We start from the raw sequence: 23,006 nt of genomic DNA on the forward strand, positions 1-23,006 counted from the left end.
AGACGGAGCCAGCTGTTTAAGCGGCAATGACCTCAGGACTCATTATTTTCTGGCAATTAACCACGGGCTGGAGGCAGCCAGGGCTCAGAGGTGCAGCTGCCTGGCCTGCTTGTGCAGAGAAGAGAGGATGTGGATTTGGGAGCCTCAAGCCATTCCTGCAACAAGATGTCACTGTTGGCAGGATGAAGGTGACCTCCACCGCTCCAGCCCCAGCCCAGGGCTCATAGCCCGGGCCCTCCAGCCCCAGCCACGCTGAATGCTGGGGTGCAGCCAGCCCTCCTGGGGCTGTTCTATGGGAAGACTTCAGGGAGTGCTCTGGCTAATGCTGATGCTAACATCCAGTTCTGGCCCAAAAGCTTGGGAGCAGAGAAGAGGACCAGGCCGGGCGAGGAAGGCTGGTTGGCTGGGTGGAGACATTGGAAGAGGGCAGGGGAGGGGCACACCTGGCCGCAGAGAGGCAGGAGCTATTCAAGAGACATCGGGAGAATGCATCTGAGGCTGTCCGAAGTCCCAGCCAAAGGGTTGGGGGTGCAAAGGCCATCCTGTGAGGGTTCGGGAGGAGAACACGGTTTCAGAACTAGAAGCCAGAGACCAGTGTCCCCTGGACATCACGCCGGCACTGCTGAGAGTCCAGACTGACCGGGCTGAGAGTATGTTCCAGAGTGGACAGCAGGGCCTGGCCAGCTGGCTGAGGGGTGGTCACCGGACTCCCCAGGAGCTGCACCGCCCGGGGGGCTCGGAGGATGCTGCCGCCCAGTGGGCATGGGCACGGGGGGAGGGAGCTGTTGCTGTCTCCTACGAGCCCCCTGGAAGGGTCCAGAGGTGCCTGCTGGCCTGGGAGAGACGTAGGCGGCCTGCAGGCACCCGTGCACATGCCTGGAACAGGGGGGATTTGCATGGGCCAGGGCAGGACAAAGGACGTAGCAGGGACCCCAGGACGGGCGTGGCGATGGTGACAGGGTGGTGACCGGAGGGAAGGGCAGGCTGGCAGGGGAAACTCCTCCCTCGCCTGAGGTGCTCCGAGAGGTAAGCACTCTGGCCAAGTTCAAACAGGAATTCAACCCCCACAAGGTCCTTTGTCTTGTAACACAGGCGTTTGTCTTCCTCTCTACACTCCAAGCCAAGAACTGGTTTTAGTCCCTTCTGGTCCTGTCTTGTGCCCAGCAGAGCGGGAAATTCTGGAAATGCCTGTGGTGGTCGATGGACTAGGCAGCCTCATCAGTGTAACACGGTGTATGAGCTGTGAAAACTGAGGAGGAGGAGGTGGTGCATATTAACCAGCTGTAAATACTGCCGTGTATGGAAAACTTGCTACCCCAGGGCAACAATAAAATACATTTCCTGCAGCCTGAGAGAGGGGATCTTGAACCCAGAATGGTGCTGGTCAGAGAAAAGAGTGATGTCACAGCAGGCACCCTGGCCTGGGAGTCTGGGCCCAGCTTTCTTCTCTGAAGATGCTGTGTGACCCTCGGTGAATCACTTACCCTCTCTGGGCCTTCTGCATAAAAAGTGGGGCTTAGATGGGAAGAATGCCTTGGTGCTGCTGCTCTATCTGTCTGTGCAGTGTCAGGACAGTGTCAGGTCCTCCCACCGGGCCTCCTGCTTCCCAGCAGGGACGCCTGGAGGGACACTCCTACTTCTCCCCCTTCCTTGCTCGCTGCTCCTCGTATCTGTTTGGCAGGAGGCCTCCTGCCCTCCTCGGGGACAGCCTGTCCTCAGGATGCCACATTCTCTGCTCGCCACCATGCAATGAGCTGAGGGAGGCGGTTCTCCGTGAGGTGCAGAGGCCTGTCCTCTTATCGCCCAGAGCGGAAGAGCTGCTGAGGCTCCTGCTGCAGAGGTAGAGCTGCTTTGGTAATAACAGTGAGCTCTGGCCACCATCTCTGTGTCTCCTGGGTCTCATTTTCCAATGGATCCTAAGCTCCCCTTGCTCCATAAGCGTGACGTATGGTCTGACGGGGCAGGGCACTGAGCATCAGATGGAGGCACAGCTTCCCAGAGCCAGTGCCAGGACCTGGCACGAGAGGAGCCATCCAGACAGCTGTCCAGCTGCCACTCCTGTCTGGTCCCACCAACGTGAGGGGATGTGAGCTCTGAGTGGTTCCTGCCCTCTCCGCTGCCCGTGGCTCCCGCAGGGAGTGCAGCCAGTGCCAGCTCCCTGGGGAGCACTGCAGTGGGGCAGGCAGTGAGTCTTGAAATGAATGACTTGCCTCCACAAGCCCTTTCCTCCCATCAGCCCGTGAGAGAGAGCAGTAAGACCGCCCGTCCTCAGAACCTCCGGGCACCTTCGTGGGCCTTGGGAGGTTTCCCGCCCAGGCCCATGTCCTCCAGCCAGCCCAATGCCAGGCCATCCTTGGCGGGGAGGGGGAGAGGGTGGTGGTGGTAATGTGTGTGCAATAAGGTTCAGTGAGGTTTGTTTTACATCAACAGGAGTGAAATGTCCCTGGGAAGGAAAGGCATTTGCAGAGACTCGTGGGTTTCCCAATAACTGGCTGAAGGACCACCTGCTATTCAGATTGGCTATTCCAGTTGTCAGCAAACTGCGGCTCGAGAGTCACACGTGGCTCATTGGCCCCTTGAGTGTGGCTCTTCCACAAAATACCACAAGCGGGCGCGCAAGTACAGTGCAATTGGAACTTGGTGGCCCATGCGCAGAAGTTGGTTTTCGGCCTGGGAGAGCCCATTTTGAAGAAGTGGTTCAAACGCCGAGGCACACTTAAGGGGACAAAGAGCCGCATGTGGCTTGCGAGCTGTGGCTTGCCGACCACTGGGTTATTCTGAGGCTCCCTCTCTCAAGAGGCTCCGTGATGACAGCACTGATCACTGTGCCTCGTTAGGCGACAGGGCCTGGAGCTTGTCTCTTTCCAGGTACACGGCTGAACCCAGAATCTGCCAAGGAAACCAAGCTGAAGGATGGAAAGGCTGAAGGATGGAAAAGCAAACTCTAGGATTGGAGACCTAAGCCCTCCATCGCCTGCCTTCCTGCAACACAGACACAGACGCACACAGACACACTCTGTCCCTCCTGGTTCAGCCCTGCTCTGAGACTTACTTGCTCAGGGCCCCGGTGGGGAGTGGGGAGACGGCAAGCCCCTGTGGGTGATACCCCCACATACACTGAGTTGAACGTTGCCCCACTAGGTGCAAACACTCCGAGGCGCATAGCAGAGCTGATTTCTGCCTCACTGCCAGCACCCGGGGCTTGACCCCCCACTTCTGGTGGATCTGGAGGCAGGCAGCCGGGTCACTGACCTCCACTCTCACCTCAGTGCTTCAGTGTGCTGCTGGCAGCAAACCATGGGTCCCAGGGCATGAGAAAGGTGAATCCCGTACCCCGTGTGGGAGGCACCGGGGCTGGGGGGCAGCCTGGGGCAGCAGAATAGGCCTTGGAGCAAGCCTTGGGTGTCCACTGGCTCTGCCAGCTCCTGGCCACGAGCTTAGGCAAGTCTCTTTCTGTCTCTGGCTAAGGAGCGGTGAGGACCCAGGGGGTAAGGGCCTACAGATAACTATTTGTTTAGGTTCCTTCCCAAAGAAGCTCGGTCACTGTGCTGGAGATGTAATGTAATTATAGCCACGTTTTGTGACCTTTACATAATGTGGTGAGTCATCTCCTACGACCTAAAGTACTTCCTCATTACCCTCACACCGCACCCAGACAAAGATGGGGCTGCAAAGGGGCTGGGGTGGCCGCATGACTGCCCTGCAGTCCCAGAGCCCCAGTCCTGTAGTCAGGACCTGACTGCCCTGAACTAAGTCTGCATTTATTAGATGGAAGCATTGCAATTTGTGATCCCCTCATTTTCAGAAATTGGTTCTAGAACTTCTTACTTTCTAATCTGTCCCACAAATATAAAAGCTCCTGACAAAGACCCAGGTTAGCCGGGGCCGTCTTATCATAATCTTCATCTGGCTTCAGACACAACAGTTTTCAGAGCCCATATCCAGAACTCTAAAAATAGCCTTTTTTTTTTTTTTTTTTTTTTTTTAATCAGGATGGCATCTGTCCTGGTCATAGGCCTTAGACGTAGCCAGCCCCATCTATCTGCGTTCTCATGCAGCCTTCCCTAAAAAAGAAGAGCTGGTGTGAATAATTAAAACCCCGTTCCTGCTCCCTTTGCAGGTTTCTGATCATCACTGAAGCACCAGCCAGGGTTTGCACGTCCTTCTCGAGAAAGTGACTGGGAGGGGCTGCAGATTGCCCGGAGGACGGGCCTGGCAGGACAGAGGCGAGCCTGAGTGAACCGGACACCTTCTCTGGGGGATCCTTGGGAACTTTTTTTTTTTTTTTTTTTTTTTTACAATGTAGAAAGAATTTATTTGCCTCATTAAAAAAAAAAAATCTCAATAGTGTATTTAAGTATAAATTCGATCTTCTCATGGAGGAGTTGCAAAGTTTAAATAGAAACATTCGATTGCTTCAGGTTTACATTTTTAAAACTCTCTTAAATTTACTGAGGGAACATATAAAAAAGCCAGACTTAAGATATTTTAAGGCATAAGCATTATCATTAATAGCTCTACTATTCTGCTCCCAGTGCCGGCTCTGCAGGAGAGGACAGTTCCAACTTAAAGCACAAAGTGAAAGTTACAAACTAAATCCAGCATCAACTACTGACAGAGCTGAAGTACTGGAGGGTGGACAAGTTGTGAGTCATTCTCTTACACAACTTCACTCCCAGAGTCAAAGAGCAAACCCAAAGGCTTTCCCCGATTTAAATACATTCCATCCACCCCTCCTGTGACCCTCCCCTGATCCAGGACACAGTGGCACTAATGGTCCCACTGTGGTGGGCTCCCAGGCGGTCCCTGTACCCAGAAAACAAAGGGGATCCCCAGCCACTGTTCTCTGAGCGCTGAGCATCACCAGCACTACCTTGTGAACTTCTGCTGCTAGGCCTCTCACTCCCCCTGGTCCAAGTTGGACGCACCTCAACATATGCCTCATCTTTCATCTTTCCCTTTTCTCTTGGGGGAACACTTAAAAAACTCCTCTGGAGTTCCCTCTAGCCTTTAGCTGACTGAAGATTTTAAAAGAAAGTTAAGACACACATTGAAGAAAAATGCAAGGAGACCAGGAAGGAACCCCCGGGAAGCACAGAGTACCTTTAAGCTGCCCTAACCACACCACTTGCCTCTACATGGGAGCCTGGGTTTTGGAAGGCCTGCCTGTGCTAGCCCAAGGAAGGTCTTCCGACCACCTTCCTGCTTTAAACAATAAAGTGATCAATAATCCAGGGGCTGGTGGGCCAGGCCATGGATTCCTCAGGGTCCCCTGCTTCACCCGTGTCCTGACCTTGGGCCGGTTCTGTCTTTGGGCCTCTCAGAGGGGGGAAAGGGAAGAGGACTCAGGGCTTGGAGTGTCCTGTGTGTTAGCATTTTCCCCTCCCTGCTGGCCTGGGGCTGTGTGCCTGTGTGTGCACTCATGTGTGCTTTCACGGCTTTTCCTGACCTCACTCGCGAGCTGGTGCCGCTCTGAGATGTTTGCTAGTGATGTTGGGCCAGGGAATCTTCAGCTCCGTGTGAGATGGAAGTGGATGCAGGCAGTGGTGAAGTGGCTCTGAGAAGAAGGAGGGTACCCCCCGTCCAGTAGCCCCTGCCAAGGCCTTAGTTGCTGACCCTGAGGCTGTGAGGTGCACACCAGTCTATAGGCAAGACCAAGGCCCTGGCCTTCCTTACGTCTCATGCTTCCCTGCACAGCCCTGGGCGTAGGCGTGGGCCCCCAACACAGGCCTTAGACCGTGTGCCTGTCAGGCCATGACTGGAGACTCCTGTTTTCATACTGGCTCAGCCTAGATGGTGGACAGGCCCTGCAAACAGGTCATATAAGAAGGGAGTGAAGAAGGGGAGGCCATGGTCATGGCACAGAGAGCAGAGCGCCGTCAGTGACGGAGCCTCAGGCTTGCCAGGGGAGGGGCTCTTGCACGAGTGTGTGGGCATGGGGAGGACGGGTAGAGAGGGCACAACCTTCAGGGGTTCTTCCCGTTAACTCTTTCCAGGCTCAGCCTGATTCCTTGTGGAGGCTTGGATTGGCGCTGGCCCTGCCCTTCCTGGCTGATGTTCAGTAGCCTCCCCTGCCCACACTGGCCTTGGTCTTAGGAGGAGATTAAGCGGGGCCGGGGGGGGGGGGGGCGGGGGCTGTCCTGGCAGCAGGTGTACAGGAGTTAGAGGATTGGCGGATCCTGAACTGGCCTCTGGCTTCTGCTCCCTGCAGTCCGCCCTGGCCTCTCTCTGGGCATCCTGAACCAGGCGAGGAGAGCAGCTTCCCTGGAGAAAGCCTGTCAGGGAGCCTGGCTGCCCACACCGCCACCTGGGAAATGCTCTTGCCCACGCAATCCAACCTGAGCCCGATTAGGCTTCTGGACTCAAGTGCCAGGAGGATGCATTAAATAGCGTCAGGAAAAGCCAGACTGGGAGAAACCACAGCACACGTGACCTGGTTCCTTCAACAAGTAAACCACAAGGGAGAAAGAGATTGATTGATGGGGAGACTAACAGAGACCTAGGAGACAGGTGGATCAATTTTAATATATGGGCTAATTTAGATTCTAATTCAAACAAACTTTTTTTTTTTTTTTTTTTTAAAGAACAGTTCATGGGTCAATTGGGGAAATTTGAAACTGATTATTTCCGATATTAAGAAAGAACTGTTAATTTATTTTTTTGTTCTTTTAAAGAATAGTTTGCTGATTTTGAGAGAGAGAGGAAGGCAGAAGGAGAGAGAGAAACATTGCTGTGAGAGCGCAACACTGATTGGCAGCCTCCGGCATGCACCTACTGGGATGAAGGGGAACGGGATCAGGCATGCACCTTGATCTGGAATCAAACCGGCCACCGATTGTTCCATAGACTACGCTCAACCAGCTGAGCCACACCGGCAGGGCGCTGTTAATTGTTTTAGGTGTGATCATAGTATTGTCATTATGTTTTCTAAGAAAAGGCCGTGCGTTTTCTAAGTACACCCTGAAATATTTACAGATGACCAGATGCCTGGGGTGTCAGGGTAGGGGGGTGCCAGGTATGGGTGAAACAGGACTGGCTCTGAGTGAGTGTTGCTGAATCTGAGTGGTGGGACATGGAGTTTCACTATGACATTCTTTTCAGTTTTACATAGCTTTGAAAATCACCATGATCCAATCTGGAAGGAGAGGAGGGAGAGACAAAGAGGAGGCAGAGGAGGCAGAGGAGGACGGGGAGTAGTAGGAGGAGAAGAGTGGGGAGGAGGAGGAGGAGAAGAAGGAGAAGGGAAGGAGGAGGAGGATGGGGAGAAGGAGAAAGAGAAGGATGGGGAGGAGGAGAAGGGGAGGAGAAAGAGGAGGAGAAGGGGAAGGGGAGATGAGATGGAGGAGGAGGAACAGCAGCTGTGCGGGGATGGAGACTGCCCTTCTCCCGAAGGCCCCAGAGACAAGGCAAACAGCCACCCCAAGGGCAGCGCAGCCTCCAGCTTCCCGAGGCCTCTGGTTCCAGTCTGGGCCATTCTCCTTGCTGGGGTTCTTCCTGAGGCCCCCACAGGTTTCCCTCCTCCCAGCCGCCGCGCTGGGGGGTGGGGTGGGGGGAGGGGGGAGGTAAGCCGCACTCACCGTGGAGAGGCAGCCTCTGTCCTCCCGGATGATGGCACCGAAGCCCAGGAAGCCGGTCACCATGACGAGGGCGCCCGCGAAGATGAGGATGTAGGCGGAGGCGGCGAAGGTGCTGGAGGCCAGGACGCTGAGGTAGCCGCTCTTCTCCACCAGGGTCCAGACACCCACAGCCAGGACGGTGGCGCCCCCCACCTGCAGGAGCGGTGGCCGGCTGCTGAGCGCCTCTGCTGCCCTCAGCGGGCCACGCTTCACCTCATTTAGTCCTTCAAAGAGCCTGGGAGGGCAGTTGGGGCCCAGTTTATAGGTGAGGAAATGGAGGCGTGGAGAGGCTGGGGACCTGGCCAAGGTCACACACCTGAGTGGCAGGGGCGAATTTTGAATCCGGGTGTGACTCCCCACTCTGTGCTTCTCACCGCATTGCCGTGAGTCTGTCCCCTGAGGGAGGGAGACAACCTCTGTGTCTGAGCCCCTTGCCTCCCCAGGCCCAGCCACCCTGTGCCCCTCCTATCCCCAGGGCTCCTTCGCTCTAGTCCACATTCATCCCTATAATTTGCCCCCAGAGGGAACACGGGGAGTGGGTTGGGGGAGGGGGGCTTTCCACCTCTGCACTTCAGGGAGAAAGGAGGCTCCCAGGGGAAAGTGAACTGCTGGAGGGCCTGCCTCTGGGGAGGAGGGGCAATTGGAGAGAGGCTGGGACAGGACTCAGGATGCAGCCGCGGGGATTAAAGGGACAGGCTCCCCACAGCTGGAGTCTCTTTGGGACTCGGAGGACTGAGCAGGAGATGTTCCTTCTTGCTAACTGTCTGACTCCCTTTCAGACTGCCTGGCCGGTCAGGGGTGCCTCCTCAGGAAGGGTCCCTGGAACAGAGCTGGGTGCCTCCTTTAGGGATCAGATCTCTCCCTGGGATGGATGAAGACTGCATGGCGTTCCCATCAGCCCCGGGACTCTGCATGACCCCCTGCCTGTCAGCTACAGGAACAGCTCTGTTCTCAGGAGGCACAGGCATCAGCTGAGCCAACGGAAGGGCGCCCTTAGCCATGAGTGTGCAGAGGCGCCTACATCACTCAGCTCACCACATGATCAACTGAGCCCTGCAATGGGTCTGTGAGGATGGGGCAGGGTGTGTGTGTGTGTGTGTGTGTGTGTGTGTGTGTGTGTGTGTGAAGGGGGGGGGGCACATTTTTTGTTTTGCAGAGGAAGAGCCTGAGGCTTGGAGAGAATAAGAACATGCTCCAGACGGCAACATCGGGAAGATGCAGAACCGAGATTCAAAGCCCGGTCTTCTGAGGGCGGATCCAGGACTTTGTCCGTGGTCCCACGGATTGGGCTGTGCCTGCTCTGCTACTAATTTGATTTTTTAAATAATCGGTGTTTTACAAAGTGCCATTTCATCCCCCTTAGCACCTCCTGCAGGTAAGAAAACCAGGCGGGAGAGCCCACAGCTGTGCGGCTCTGAATGGAGCGGGAGAGGCTCACATGATGAGACACTTCAGTTCCGTTTTTTCTCACGCTTTTACATATCTACAACAGACACGCATCTTGGGACTAATGGCATCTTACAGTTATACCTGGCAGTACTTTTTCTGAGTGGGACAGAAAGCAGTGCTGTATCTCTCAGCTTTGATGAAATCCTGGGCTACCACAGGTCTGTAAATTCTCGGTGAGTGTATGCTGTCTCTGGCCCACACAACCCCATGACCAGTGAAGAGTTTCCCCAGTCCGCTCTGTGGAATTGTGTTAAGTGAGAGTTTCCAGCAAAATGTCCGGCACATGTTCTTTCTGCCTCAGCATCCCAAGGGAAAGGGCCCTAACTTTGCATAACAAGCTGCGTGACCTCTGTAAACATCGTCCCATAACCTCTCGGGGCCTAAGCTTCTTCATCTCTCAAATAAGGGTATGATATTAGACCAGTAGTTCCCAACCTATAATCACCAAGGATCCCTTTGATTACTTTATTTCATGGATCTTACATTTTGAAGGTTTTTGCCTACCAAACCCAATGCATTAAGTAATAATTCATTTCTCATTTTTTATTAATCAAAGGCACATGATAGTGCCAGGAAGAGGTTCTGAGCAGCGTGGAACAGTCCACGTGACTGCACCGAGTTGATCTACATTGTCATTGCTGTAGGCTCTTTATGGAAGTCTGCACACTCTCCATTACGCATTACGCTTGTCAGCCCGCAGCATTGGGCCTGGTACCTCCTTCGAGGTCACATTGGACTGGACTGGGGGCACTTAATCGGTTGGGAGACATGGAGCCCACTGAGAACATGATAAAAACCTTTGGATACTTTGCCCAGAGAAATGGCCATTCATTTAAAATAATGCATTCAGATTTGGGGGCTGAAGCCAGTCTGTACCATGCGGTGAGACCTCCTGCACTCTAAGGCAGTGATTCTCGGCTTGGCCACACAGTCACCTGTTTGTTCTGCAAAAGCCAGCCACACCCTGGCCAGGTGAGGTCTCTGGGAGCGGGCCATGAACAATTTATTCAGTTTCCAGGTGGTCCCAGCCGAGAACCACTCTGTGTAGATGTCAGATTAAATGGAGGGTCACAGTGCCCTTCCTCTCTCCCCCAGTAGGTGGTGCTGTGCTGAATCTCACAGACCACAGGCTTCCAGGAAGCTCTGGGCCCCTTAGCCTGGGGGAAGGTGTTGGGAGAGCTTCTGACATTCCTCCAGGATGTGAACTCCATCCTGTTCTGGCTGTGTTAGGGCGTTTGCTTTGGTAGGAGCTTTGGTTAGAAGGTGAGGTGATGAGGAGCAGAATTTTCAGTCCAAAGGGATGAAAACCAAATCATGCAAGAAAGGAAAAAAAAAAAAAAAAAAAAAAAAAAAAAAAAAAAAAAATCCATGGATCCCCAGGAAGGAGTGGGACTCAGAAATGCAGCCCCAGGAGAAGAGCAGTGCTGATGGCACCACGGAGGGCTGCTCTCTCCCAGGCTTGCCAGTCACAGAGAGGTTGCAGTCTGCCAACGGGCAGAGCCTGCAGGTCAGCCAGGGTGGCGGCAGGGTCAGAGTGAGTGATCGGGGATCCCTCCCCTCTGCTGGGGTGTCACACCTGGTGAAGAAGTTAGTGTCTGCAGGGGACACCAAATGGTATTTGCCAGCAGGAGCAAGAGGAGTTCAAGTCCAGGGGTTTCCTGCCTGGGACTCAGTCAGCTCTTTAGAAAAAAGCCTTTCCTCTGGACAGGAAAAGTAAAAGTTGGTAACTGTTGGAATGGGTCACCAGAAGGTCCTGGGAGGGCAGAAGTCAGCATGCCTGGGTGCCGCCCTGGCTGTGCCCCCTATTACCCATGTGACTGTATGCCAGACGCTTCTCCTCTCTAAACCTTAGTTTCTTAATCTGTAAAATGGTGGTGCTGGATGAGATGACTGCGAGGTCCCTGCCATGGGCGTAAATGTCCCTATTACTTCTGCGGGAACAACCTTCTGCCCATACACCCCCAGCAAGATGCTTCTGGACTAGGGGCTCACCGCTTTCACCCACTGTGCGGAGAGGTCCCGGTTAGCAGAACAAGCAGTGGGGTGGGGGTAGGGGGGTAGGAGATGGGGCTGAGATGAGGACAGAGTGAGTGGGGTGAGACCTGACCCCAAAGAGCTATTTCAACAGCTATTTGCATAGAGTTGATTCAACAGTATCAGACTCTACAGAAACTGGGTTGATTTTCTGTGGAATATTAACTATATTTTCAAAACCAGAGCCCACAGCCAATTAGCTAGGACACCCTGCAGAGGGTGAGGATGGCCTTCTTACCAAAGAGGACACGGGCAGGCCAGGGAGGCAGGGCAGGTCACCCATGCCATGTAATTTTAGGAACCTCCATTTATAGAAAAGGAACAGTGCCAAAAAGTTGCTCATGTGATATGGGAGAAGGATGAGCCAAGGTGCTGATGGACATCAGGCAGCAGACAGGAGAAAAGCAGGCGGAGAGATTTAACTGCAGGATTTTTCTTTGTCAGGATCGCGAAAGGTTTCTGTGCTGGGACGGCGAAAGGACTGGTGGGCGGTGCAGGGGTCAGGAGCCCCTGGGAGCAGAGTTCTCTGCCTCTCTGTGAGGGAGGCAGAGGGGGACCGCGCAGCTCACTCATGGAAATGTCTGCTGGGCACCTTCTTGGTGCAAGCACCACACCGGACTGGCAAGGGTTCTGGGCAGGATGTGCTCACCATTGACAAGCACACTTGTCATCTCACTCCTCCTCCCCTGGGCAGTCACATTCACAGTATCACTGCCCACCCAGACCAGAGCCCCTGGGGCCCTATGGACTTCCTCCTCTGCAGGGATGGTTGGGTGCTAATCACACCCCCCACTGAGCCCCGTCATGTCCTGCACTGCCCGGCTTTGCACGCGCTCATCCCTACCCCCACCTTACATCTGCCTCCTGGCCTCTGCTCAAACCAGGGCCAGCTTGTTGTGCTGGACCAGCAGGCATTCTGGTGACAAAGTGCCTGAGGTCCCAGACCAGGAGCACTAAGCCCAACGCCCCGGATGGCCTTGAGGCCCTTAGATCCAGCCTTAGCCTGACTTTTGGCTCCGTCTTCTGCTACTTCCCTTCCTCCTCACCTGGGCTTTAGTTACCATGAACTGAGTATTTCTTTCCCAGAAGCACTGCAGGTGCCCACTAACCATGATAGTAGAGGAGAGTGGTGAAGAGGCCAACCACCAGTGCCCGAGTCCCAGCTCCCCTATGGGCTGTGTGAATCTAGCCCTGAGGTGTATGCCGAGCCCTCCGCTGGCAGGGCGGGGGTGAGGGTGGGGGACACACTCCAACCACCCCAACTTCCTTCCCTGGGACCATGGGTGCTGTGTTAGGGACGGCTCTCCACCTTATTAATGAGCAACACCTGCTGGCACCTGGCGAGCGTTTCTCGCAGCTGCCCCTGTGTTCCCGTGGCCTTGGCACCAGCTCTGTTTGCGCTGAATCTTCAAGGATAAGCTTTCTCACAAGGCATTTTTTTCTTGGTTCTTTGACTTTAAAGAGCCCCTGATAAAATAAATGAGTACTACGTTCCCCTCTCCCACAACCGTCTACTTTTATAATAAGAGCAGATCTCTTGGGACTTGCTGAGCTGGGAAATAGTTCAAGATTGCCTGTTCCTCTTTTAAACCCCGTTCTTAACCTGCCTTGTGCCGTTGCTGGCCCCACTCCCAGTGAGGAAATGATTCTGTCCTCCCTACCAGCTCCGTGCCTGGGGCAGGTTTCTATGGTTACACTCATCACGGCATATTTGCTGTATTTGTCTCTCCTTTTAGCCTCTCGGTTAAGTCTCATTCATTTAGCACTCCCAGCACAGTGCTACATGTGGTAGATAGAGGCCCAGTAACTCCCTATGGGAGGAGGAAGGAAGGAGGAAAGAACAGAGGAAAAGAATCCCGTCTAACCCCTTTTATATTCTGGATGAAGAAACCAAGGCCCAGAGAGAGGGCAACTGCTCCAAGCTGCCATTACTAGCCAGAGGAAGAGAGGGGACTGGAACTCAGAACCCTAATGTCCAATTTAGTGCCTGCTTTACCCACTGGGATGCTGACCCACACAGAGCTCCTCTGCATGAAGCTAGCCTACTGGTGTCTGGGCCAAGTGTGGCCCGAAGTCCCTGAGAACAGCAGGGCAGCTCAGAGCTGTCCCCACAGGCTTCACCCTTGACTGGTCTCATCTGCAGTGGCCTGTGTGGACCAAATGTGCATCCTCCTGCACTATGGGCCAGTCCCCCAGCAGCCTGACAGCCCAGAGGCAGAGATGCCCCAAACACCTTGGGGGCCTTGTGACTTCAGCACCTTAGGAAGGAGCATAGCAGATACACCAAGCCCCGGTCCTAACCTAGTCTTTCTCTGATGACATGGATGGGAGGCAGGCAGGGCCCTGCTCCATGGAGCAGGCTGGACCAAGGTCTATGTAGCCTCCATAGGAAGTGGGCAGAGGCTCTTTCCTACCACTGGCCTCTGGGGGCCTGGGGAATGTGTGGATGCTCTTCAGCCCCCTCAGACCCCTGGCCAGGAATGAGTCCCCCAGCACCTCTGCTTCCTGTCCTGACCCATGTCCTCCTTAAGGGACCACACAGGTTTCCTGGAGGCAGAGCCCCCACAGGAAGCCCCATGGCCTCTGCCAATGCCCCGAGCAGGACTTCAGAGCAGAGGAGCCGCTCTAGGCCAGGGAGCCGCCGCTTCCCGGCTCCCTCACCGCCTGGCACAGCTCCTGGGAGGTTGGAAAAGTTTTGATTGTTAACACAGCCAAGCAGCTAATTAAAACAATAAATTAGACAACAACATTGCAGGGAGCTGTGCAGAGCTGAGTAGGAAATGGGAGGGGGAAGAAAAGTCACGTAGGGAAGCCTGGGTCACATTTCTGTCTCGGGCCATGAAGGAGGCACGGGGATGGCATTTTTGGTTTCTGATGCGGAGCTGTAGCCAAGGAGCCTCCCCTGCTCAGTGAAATAGCCATGATCAACACTGGGTTCATCACAATGCCAGGCAGTGGGGTGGGAGTCAGGGGTAGGGGATGGTGCAGGGTGGGGTCCCAAGCATGGGTTGAATGTTGGAGGTAGGGGTCCAGAGGTGGGGTGGAGCTTAGGTACAGGAAATGGGTGTCCACTGTGACGCTGCTTAAGTCTTGCTTATATTATTTATACTCTGCATGACTGACTGTCCCTAACGTCCTTGATTGCTCCATCAACCTTGAACTTTGGGGACACTTTTGGATTCCATGCAAGCATCAGAGCAGTGGACCTACGGCTGTGATTAAGGGCCTGTGGTCTATGGAGATGAGAAGAGCACTGGACTTTGAGTCAAAAACCCAGAATTGACATAGAACTTTGCCAATCATCAGAGCCTCAGTTTTATAATCTACAAAATGGGAATGAAGTTAGTGATAGAGTGGTTGCGAGAGCAATTCAGTTGTGCAAAATTATTTGTAACCTTCAAATTAAGCTACGATGGCAGCTGGTGGAGGCTTGGCACTGAGTCGTGCCTCATCCCAGTGGAGGTGATGACTGTTCCCATCATCCCACTGCTCTGCGTTTCTCAAACTTTGGAATGTTAATCCCCGTTTTCCCCCAAAAGACAGTGCAGGGAAGTGTAGGAATTACAGCTAGAGACAACAGAGCCTGGCAGCCAAGCACACAGGCCTTGGGGGTGAGGGCTGTGGAGTAACTGGTGGATTGTAACCTGCCTTAAAAACAACCCCCCTAGAACAAAACAAGCACCACAAAATAGAAAATATCAGAGTGCATCGCATACAGTAAGGGTAAGGTTAGTTTCATGAGCATATAAACATTTCTTTTGCTTCTATTATCTTTTACATAAGTCACGCTCCTTAATCTAACCATAACAATTGCACATAATAGTTAAGCACCAAGTATGTACCAGAAACTGCTAATTGTTTTACTAAATATTAATCTTAGATTCTTACAGGTATTGACATTCCCATTAAATGTATGAAAAATGTGAGGCTCAATGAGATTAAGTGATTTGCCAAATGTTTTATAGTTTACCAGATTGCCATAATAAAACACCATAACTGGGTGGCTTAAGCAAGTAATTTATTTCTACAGAGCTGGGATCCAGCTCTGGGACTTTAGGCAAAGTGCTTTCCACTCCGTAGAATGAGGCTCTACTGGAGATGTTCACTGCATCGAGGTGCTTTTAGGATTAAACAGGAAGATGCAGGTGGAAAGACAAGCACAGAGGAAGCCTACAACAGCGAGCTCTGTGAAAGCTGGCTCTCTCGACTGATGTATTGCCAGTGCCTAGAACAGTGCTGGCACTTAGTATGTGCTTTGTACACATTGCAGAATAGATTTTTAAATTGTCATTATTAGTGACCAGAACACCTGGTTATCAGCGCTAGCTCTGCTCATCACCACTATGGTACCCAGAGCAAGTTTCGAACTGCGTGAGCCTGCTCCCTGCCTGTGAAATGAGTATAGTAGTGACCCCGACTGTCAGGGTTGATGTGAGCATCACATGAGACAGCTCGGGAAGTTTTTATGTAGCAGAGCTTCACAAATGCTGGGTATCAACCACCAAAGGAAGCCCAGGGCTTCCTAGCCTCTCAGGGCTGGATTTTCATAGAACAGGCAAGGTGCTATTCGGCAGGTGAACACTGTTCTGGGGGAGAAAGGAAGTTGGAGGTTCACCCCTATCATAGGAGCCAGGAGAGCGGCCTCTGCTGCCAGACTCCCTTATGCATCTGTGCAGAGGCGGTGGTGGGCAGGGTGCTGGTGAACAGTGGAGGGGCACTATCTGTGACCTCCCTGTTGAGGTGTATGACAAAAGAAGAAGGCGGAAGGGTGGGAAGCGCATGGGGCTAGGGCAGCACATACCAATGTAGAAGCTAGCATTGCTATGTGTCTTAGAGGGGCTCAGTGAGGAGGACCAGCAGCTGGACTGTGGGAGGGAGCCTTCTCCTGTGGGAGAGATGCAGGGTCCTCATGGCCAAGGCCCATCCTGGGGAATTCTTGTAAAGCCCCAGGGGCTTTGCATGCTGCAGAATGTGGTGTCGTTGTGGGGGAGATGGGCCAGCAGTCTGCCCATATCTGCTTCTGAGAAGACCACAGCAGGTCCAGGGCACAGATGCCAGGAACCCACGACAGGAGACAGGCCTGGACGTCCAAAAACCGACCATCCCTCAGAAGGAAGATGAAACTTGGCTGAGTGAGTCCCTGGGAAGCTGGTCCAGGTCCACCCAGGACCCAGGCAGGGGTATTTTTGACTCAAAGCAGGGAGAGCTGTGTGGGAGAAGCTGCCCAGGAAACATGCCTGCGACCCATCTGCTTGCGCTCCACCCACACGTCCTTCTTCTCACCAGTCCCAAAGGAGTGCAAACACCAACAGGCAGACTCTGAGTCCCTCTGGCTGGAAGCGACCCTGAGGATGGTCACTGCGTTTACTGCCTGTTCCCACCTACAGGGACCTAGCACAGGCAGGACGGGCAAAGTCAGTGCCCTTCTACAGATATTTTGGTTGAGCACCTCACAAAGGCCTTGAGACCCTTAAATTACAGTCCTCCCTTCTCCTCGTGTCCAGTGGTGTTGTCTACACTGAGGGTCCACTTCTTCGGCCTCTGCTTGAGAGTGTCCTCACCACTCTCCTGAGAGTGCTCTCATCACAGCCACCAATGAACTCTGTTTGGCCAAACCCATTAGCTACCTTATAGGTCTTAAAACGCTTGATGTGTCCCTTGCTTTTAACACACTTGACCCCTCCCTGATCTCCAGCTTCTATGACGCCCTTTCTCCTGGTTTTATTTTCACCGCTCGGACTGCTCCTCCTCCAGCTCCTCTAGTTCTGGCTTGCATGGGCTCCCCTGGTTTTAGCGCCGGAAGTCCTACAGCTGGTAGCCCCTCAGTTCAGGGCAAATGGAGATCATTGCCAACCCTAGACTCACTCTGCTGAGTTGGAATACTCCATGTCTCATTCTTACCACTGTTGTCTTCTCAGAATCCATGCTCTCCCAGGGGCTGCTCATTTATTTCCATGGCTGCAACCACTGACTGGGTGGGGATGACCCCCATCTGAGATCCAAAGTCATGAGCTAACTGCCCAATGAGCATCTCTGCTCAGATGTCTCCTGGAAACTCAAACTCACCAAGCCTACATCTGATCTGCCATTTGGTCTCCATTGCAAGGAAGAGTTCCACTATCAACCCAAGAGCTATAAACATCTATAATATAACCCATTTTCTAAACACCTCTCTCCTCTTAATCCCACCCAATTAATGACCTAATTTTGTCATTGTCCCTTGACTCTCTTCAGTTCTTTCTATCCCCACTGTGACTCCCACCATGCAGGTTACCCACCATCTCTTGTCTTCATCAGGACAAGTCTAAAGGGAAAGTCATAATGGTCATTCCTGTAATTGTAATATTATGGGTTGAATTGTGTCTCCCCAAAATTTATTGAAGTCCTAACCCTACTATCTATGAAAGTGACCTTATTTGGAAATAGAAAGTTGGCAGAATTATGGTGAAGTCATTAGGTGGTCCTAATGAAGAAGAAAATGTCATGTGAAGACAAAGACACAGGAACAACATTTAAGAACAGAGCAGAGATTTGAAGAGTGATGTAGCTGCAAGTCAAGGAATACCAAAGAACACCAAGGACGGCCAGCCACCACCAGAAGCAAGGAGACATTCTACCCAGTGTTTCGGAGGGAGCACAGTCCTGCTGACATCTTGATTTTAGACTTCTGGCCTCCAGAGCTGTGAGAGTGTAAATTTCTGTTGTTTAGAGCCACCTGGCCTATGGTGCTTCTTTATGAAAACCCTAGCAACCTAAAATAGTGAGATATGGACAACACAACGTCACTATTCCAGGAAACACTTGCCTAGTGTTTCTCTGTTTGGCCAAGTTTTATTTGCAACTTGCCTGATACAAGTTGCAAATAAAATAAGTTTACTGTTTATCTCAGGAACTTTTAAAAATAAACCATTTAAACAAAGATCAAGTTGTTTGACTTTTTAAGAGCATCAAATGACTGTCTACTCTCCAAGACTCTTCAGAACCCTTGCCTTGCTGTATCCACTAATCCTAAACCAGTGATCCTTCCCAGTCTTAACTATTTTAGTAATCTTAATGAAAGAACCTAAAAATGCAGACATATTCTATCTCTGACTTTGCATTTCTGAGATTTTCTAGGACTTTGTCAAGGGGGTGTACCCCTTCCATGTGAGCAGGCATCTCAGCTCTCTCTCATCGGCAGGTTGATTTGGTAGAGTTTTCAGGCCTTCTACACCTAATATATCTGAAACATTGAGTTTATCAAATTCTTTCTATGTGCAGAGACTGAGCTAAGCACTTAATATGTACCATTTCAGGGTATCTGCTAAATGAACTATTAAAAGATAAACTGAGGCATATTAAACTTTTTGAGTTTATTTGATCAAAATCAATTCAAATCAGGCAGCAGATAGAAAGGAGCACCAAGTCCATAAAATGAGAGACTTTTATAGGCAGAAGGGAGCCAGAACAAGGAAATTATACAGGTTAGTCGTTTCAAAGTCACTTTCTTTGAGGGGATGGCAGTGGTCCATTAGGAAGATTATTTAACTAGTGCTGATCAGGTGATTTCTGGTAGACTGGTTTAAGATTCCACGTCTGGGAGGACCAAAAGTGTAATTAAGTCTCATTTTGGTGATGTGGAGCTTAGTGTAAGTGACTCTATTTTGGAATTGTTGTCTTGGTTTTGACAAACCCTAAAAGGTTAGAAATGATCTCTGTTTTGTAGCTGGGAGACTGTAACAGTAGAGCCTAGGTCCATCTGATGGCAAAGCCTGCACTCTCAGTACTCTGCCTCTACAAATTTAGTGAGATTGTAACACAACATGTTTCTATCCCATGCCTGACTATTTTGGGGAAGTAGCAGTACTCTGCTTCTGATTATCCTGATACTTGCTTCAAGTGGACAGACTCCCCTCCTAGAAGACCCCACTGGTGGATTTCCTGAGGGGAGTCGCTATAGAGACCATTCCCATCTCACTAAGCCGGCGGCCCCCAGGACTTCTGTTTCTCTGCTCAGGCCCGAGACTGTGAGCCACGGAAGTCAAATGGGCTTCGATGGAAAACAGGCAATTATTTCAGGCAGTCACATTTCCCACAAGGCACTGGTGCAAGTTAGCAGGGAAGAAAGAGCTGGACCCTTTGTACAGCCAGCAGGAACACAAACCTCATTGTTATGTTTATGCTTCCTTTATTCAGATGGCATGTGGTACAAACTCCATGCCAACCTGCAGACCGGATTTTTTCTTCCTCCTTAGTAGCAAATGTACATCTTTGCTTTCAAGTAGGCAGAATTTGCCCATGGGTGGTCTTTGATTTGGAGGAAATCAACCCCAGAGTGGTGACTCACACACAAAAAAGGTAGCTTAAGTCGTTTGGTGCCAGCAGGGGTATGTGTGTGCAGAATCCACTTACCCAGAAGAAGAAGTTGAAGACAAAGAGTAAATACTTCAGGTAGACGACCAGCCAGTCATCCTGCTCAGCCTTATAATGGGCCATGGTAGCTGGGCCTGCAAAGAAGACATGCATGCTGGGCTGGGGGTTCACAGGGAACCATCTTGTCCTTCCCAGAGCCAGAGCTCCTTGGCAAGGTGCCCCTCAGAGGAATGACTAGCCTGTCTGGTCAGGGGAGTTTGAGGCTATGGGTGTTAAACCAGGAACATAGAGCAGGGAAATGCAAAGGCTACTGACACATGGAGGTGAGTTGGGCAGAATTGTCAAGATTTTGGTTTTGTCCTGTTGACACAGATGTAATCTACGAGTCTTCCTAAAGACTTTGTGCTGGCCTTGTTGTGTTCTTATTCTCTCTCCTGTCTCATCAGGTTTGCAGGACACAAGCTTACTTGTCTTACACACACACACACACACACACACACACACACACACACACACACATACACACCATACCTGCTTTGCATCAGAATCCTGCACTCTGCGTCATTTGAGTAGGACCCCTGCATTCATGGGTGAAGCATGAGCCCCAATTCACAGCATCTGTGCTGGAAAGGACTTTGACAGTTGTCTAGTCCATCCTATCATTCCCTGCACCTTGACTTTCTAAATGAGGAAGCAGGTGGGCAGGCTTAGTGGTTTGGCAGGAAGAGTACAAGGGCTCTTGAGTCTGGCTCCCTGATATCACACCTGGGTCTGCCACAAAGTGTGTGAGACTTTGGATAAGTCTTGTCCCGTGGTGTCCTCATCTATAAATGGGGATAGTAATGATGACCATTGTAGGGTTGTTTTGAAGATTAAGTGGGTTAATCTCTGAGAGGAGTTAGCACATCTGTTAGCTATTATTATTACATGTAGCAGGGATTAGAACCCCAGACTTCAGCACTAAAATTCCTAGTCTTTGCCCCAGAACCATGCTTCCTCTCTTTGCCCTGATGCCCACTAATGGACTCTCTGGAAGCTGTGACGTCAACTAGTGACAAAGGTGGAGGAGATTCATTGTGCCCGGGAATCCCGTTGGCTTCTCAGTAAGTCTGAAACCACCGCCTGAGTGGCTTCCTCTTCTCCTCAGGCCCCTGTCCCCAGCTCCTGCACACCACGCTCACACAGAGAAGTGCCCCTTAAGAAACCATCTCCCTTTAGAGAGCCCATCTTATTCTAGAACCAACAGGCATGGGTTGGCCCATTTCCATCTCTTTTCCCTCATTCCCCACCTCCACTGGGCCCTCCTTGCCACATCCCGGCTCATTCTCCTTGGCTGGTGCTGGCTAAGCCCAGATCACTTCCTCCTGAGCCAGTGCTCTGCCTTTTATTTCAAGCTCCAGGGCTCCTGGGACAGTGAGAAAGGAAGGGAGAAACGAAAAGGTGGCTGTCTTATTTGGCCTTTCTATTTGCAGACCTTGAAGAGGTAATTTAAGACTTTTAGTCTTCTTGTTAAAAAAAGACAAAACCCATTTTTCTCTAATTTAGTCTGAGACGCAGGCTGGTGGAAAAAAACACGAAAGGAGAAAAAAGAAGCCTATTACAAAATGGTGATAGATGGGGTCAGCCAGGCGGCTGGAACGGGAGCTATTATAAGGTCCTTCTGCGGAGGCCTGACCGAGCTCTCTGGGCTGCTGGGGCCATTAGTAAAGTGACTGTTTGGGGCCCAGCCTCTCCCCTTTGCATTCTCCCCTCCATTTGCCTGCCCCTCCCCTCCCAACCAGGACCCACTGGACTCATGCCACGGAGCATTCTCTAGACCTGCAAGCCACAGGGTCAGGACCCACTAAAGGAAATTGTATTTTTTAAAAAGGAGTTTAGACAAGATATACCACAAAGAAACACATTTTCTAATGGTAAAATCCCAGCCATTAGTGGTAGAGAAGATAGAACCACAGAGTGTCAAGGTGAGGGGAAACCGCCCGGCTCACTTTACTTCAGCTTCTGCAGAAGGAATGAGAAGTAAAGATGGCTGAGTTAAGACCTACGTTCTCAAATGACCGCTCTGAAGCCACAGGCTAATGGTGGGTAGCAGTTTCCTATCCCCGTTGCTCAGCGCCCTTCCCCCACTGTGCCCCACGGCATGCGGGGCCCTGTGCTGGGTGGCAGAGGCCCCACAGAAGCGTCAGTGCCAGCATGGAGCCCGATGCTTCGGTCTGAAAGCTGGCCTTGTCCTTTCCCCGCGGTGTGTCCTGGACTAAAGTACTTCATGTCCCAGGGCCGCAATCTTGGCTTTTCTTGTCCTCTCTGCTCTTTTGCTGGTGCCCTTTTTCTTGGCGGGGTGTGGGTAACAGAACAACCATGGGCTCTTGGGTCTTTTTTTTTTCTTTTCATTTATAAACACACCATTGAATTCCAGAAAACCAAAAATCACACCTTTCCCCGGACAGTTGTAAGGGGCATGCCTGCTACTCCACACCTCTTCTGTTTCTCTTTCTCTCGTTAATGCTTTTAAAAACAAATGAGTTTTTTATATAAATAATATTTTTAAGGTGTGAAAAAAATTATCTGGAGGAATTATTAAAAATTATCTGGAGGAATTATCTGGAGATCACTCAGCCAAAACCAGTTTGGCTCAGAAGATGGAGCGTCGGCCTGCGGACTGAAAGGTCCCGGGTTTGATTCCGGTCAAGGGCATGTACCTTGGTTGCGGGCACATCCCCAGTAGTGGGTGTGCAGAAGGCAGCTGACTGATGTTTCTAACTCTCTATCCCTCTCTCTTCCTCTCTGTAAAAAAATCAATAAAATATATTAAAACAAATAACAAACAAACAAAAACAGATCTCTCAGCCTGGCCTCAGGGTTTCAGATTCTAGGCTTGGGGTGGGAGCCTGGGACTTCATTCCTAGGCAGGGTCTGATTTGCCCAAGATGGAGGGATGTCTCTGAGTAAGAAATCTTCAACGTTAAGCCTGCATAATCTTGGGCACACTGGGTGGTTGGTCAGCCTACTCCCAAAGGCTGCTGATGTGCAGGCCTGGGGACCACACTCTGAACCAGTGTTCTTCAAAGCCCCTTCTGCTTCTCCTAGTCCAGGACCCCACATATAATTATCCGCTGCATCTTAGCAGACATAACTGACTGGGGTAGGGGTGGAACATCACATTTAGGACAATTCCTGATGAAATGCCAAAGATTTCCCACACAGCCTGGTAAGGCAGCCTCAGGACGCCGGCCCCTCAGGCCAAGGCTCTGACTGCTGAACAAAGCTGAGATTCAGGACAGCCAGCAGGGTGGGGGCTGGAACGGCAATTGGGAGCCACATCATAGGCTATCTCAGAAAAGCAACTAGAGATGTCTTCACAGTGAAGTGATGGATTTGGGGGACTTTCACAGGGCCAGACATGTAGAGTCATGGGCTATGGGACTTGGGCATTAGTGTCTCTTTTACTGCCCCAACCCCAAGTGAACTGAATGAGTCTCACAGTGCGGAGAGGAGGAGGGACATGCAGAAAGAGCCCAGTTGGCTGGCCAGATGTGTTGTGTGAGCAGAGACCAG

At 51.7% G+C, this 23,006-nt stretch overlaps 1 protein-coding gene across 3 annotated transcripts in view; it reads right to left on the reverse strand.

Annotated features, from left to right (window-relative positions):
* The window catches only part of TSPAN11 (tetraspanin 11), a 50,935-nt gene that overhangs the window by 11,701 nt on the left and 16,228 nt on the right, over positions 1-23,006 (reverse strand). For all 3 annotated transcript variants that reach the window (XM_084879264.1, XM_084879263.1, XM_084879265.1), the window contains exons 2-3: positions 19,491-19,585; positions 7,578-7,769 (exon numbers count right to left, since the gene is read on the reverse strand). In XM_084879264.1, coding sequence (XP_084735390.1) covers positions 7,578-7,769; positions 19,491-19,574 — 276 coding nt within the window. In that variant the 5' untranslated portion in view covers positions 19,575-19,585. The remainder of the gene's footprint in view (positions 1-7,577; positions 7,770-19,490; positions 19,586-23,006) is intronic.

This window comes from Pipistrellus hanaki (assembly GCF_964339955.1).
Source record: "Pipistrellus hanaki genome assembly, chromosome: 3".
NCBI lineage: Eukaryota > Metazoa > Chordata > Mammalia > Chiroptera > Vespertilionidae > Pipistrellus > Pipistrellus hanaki.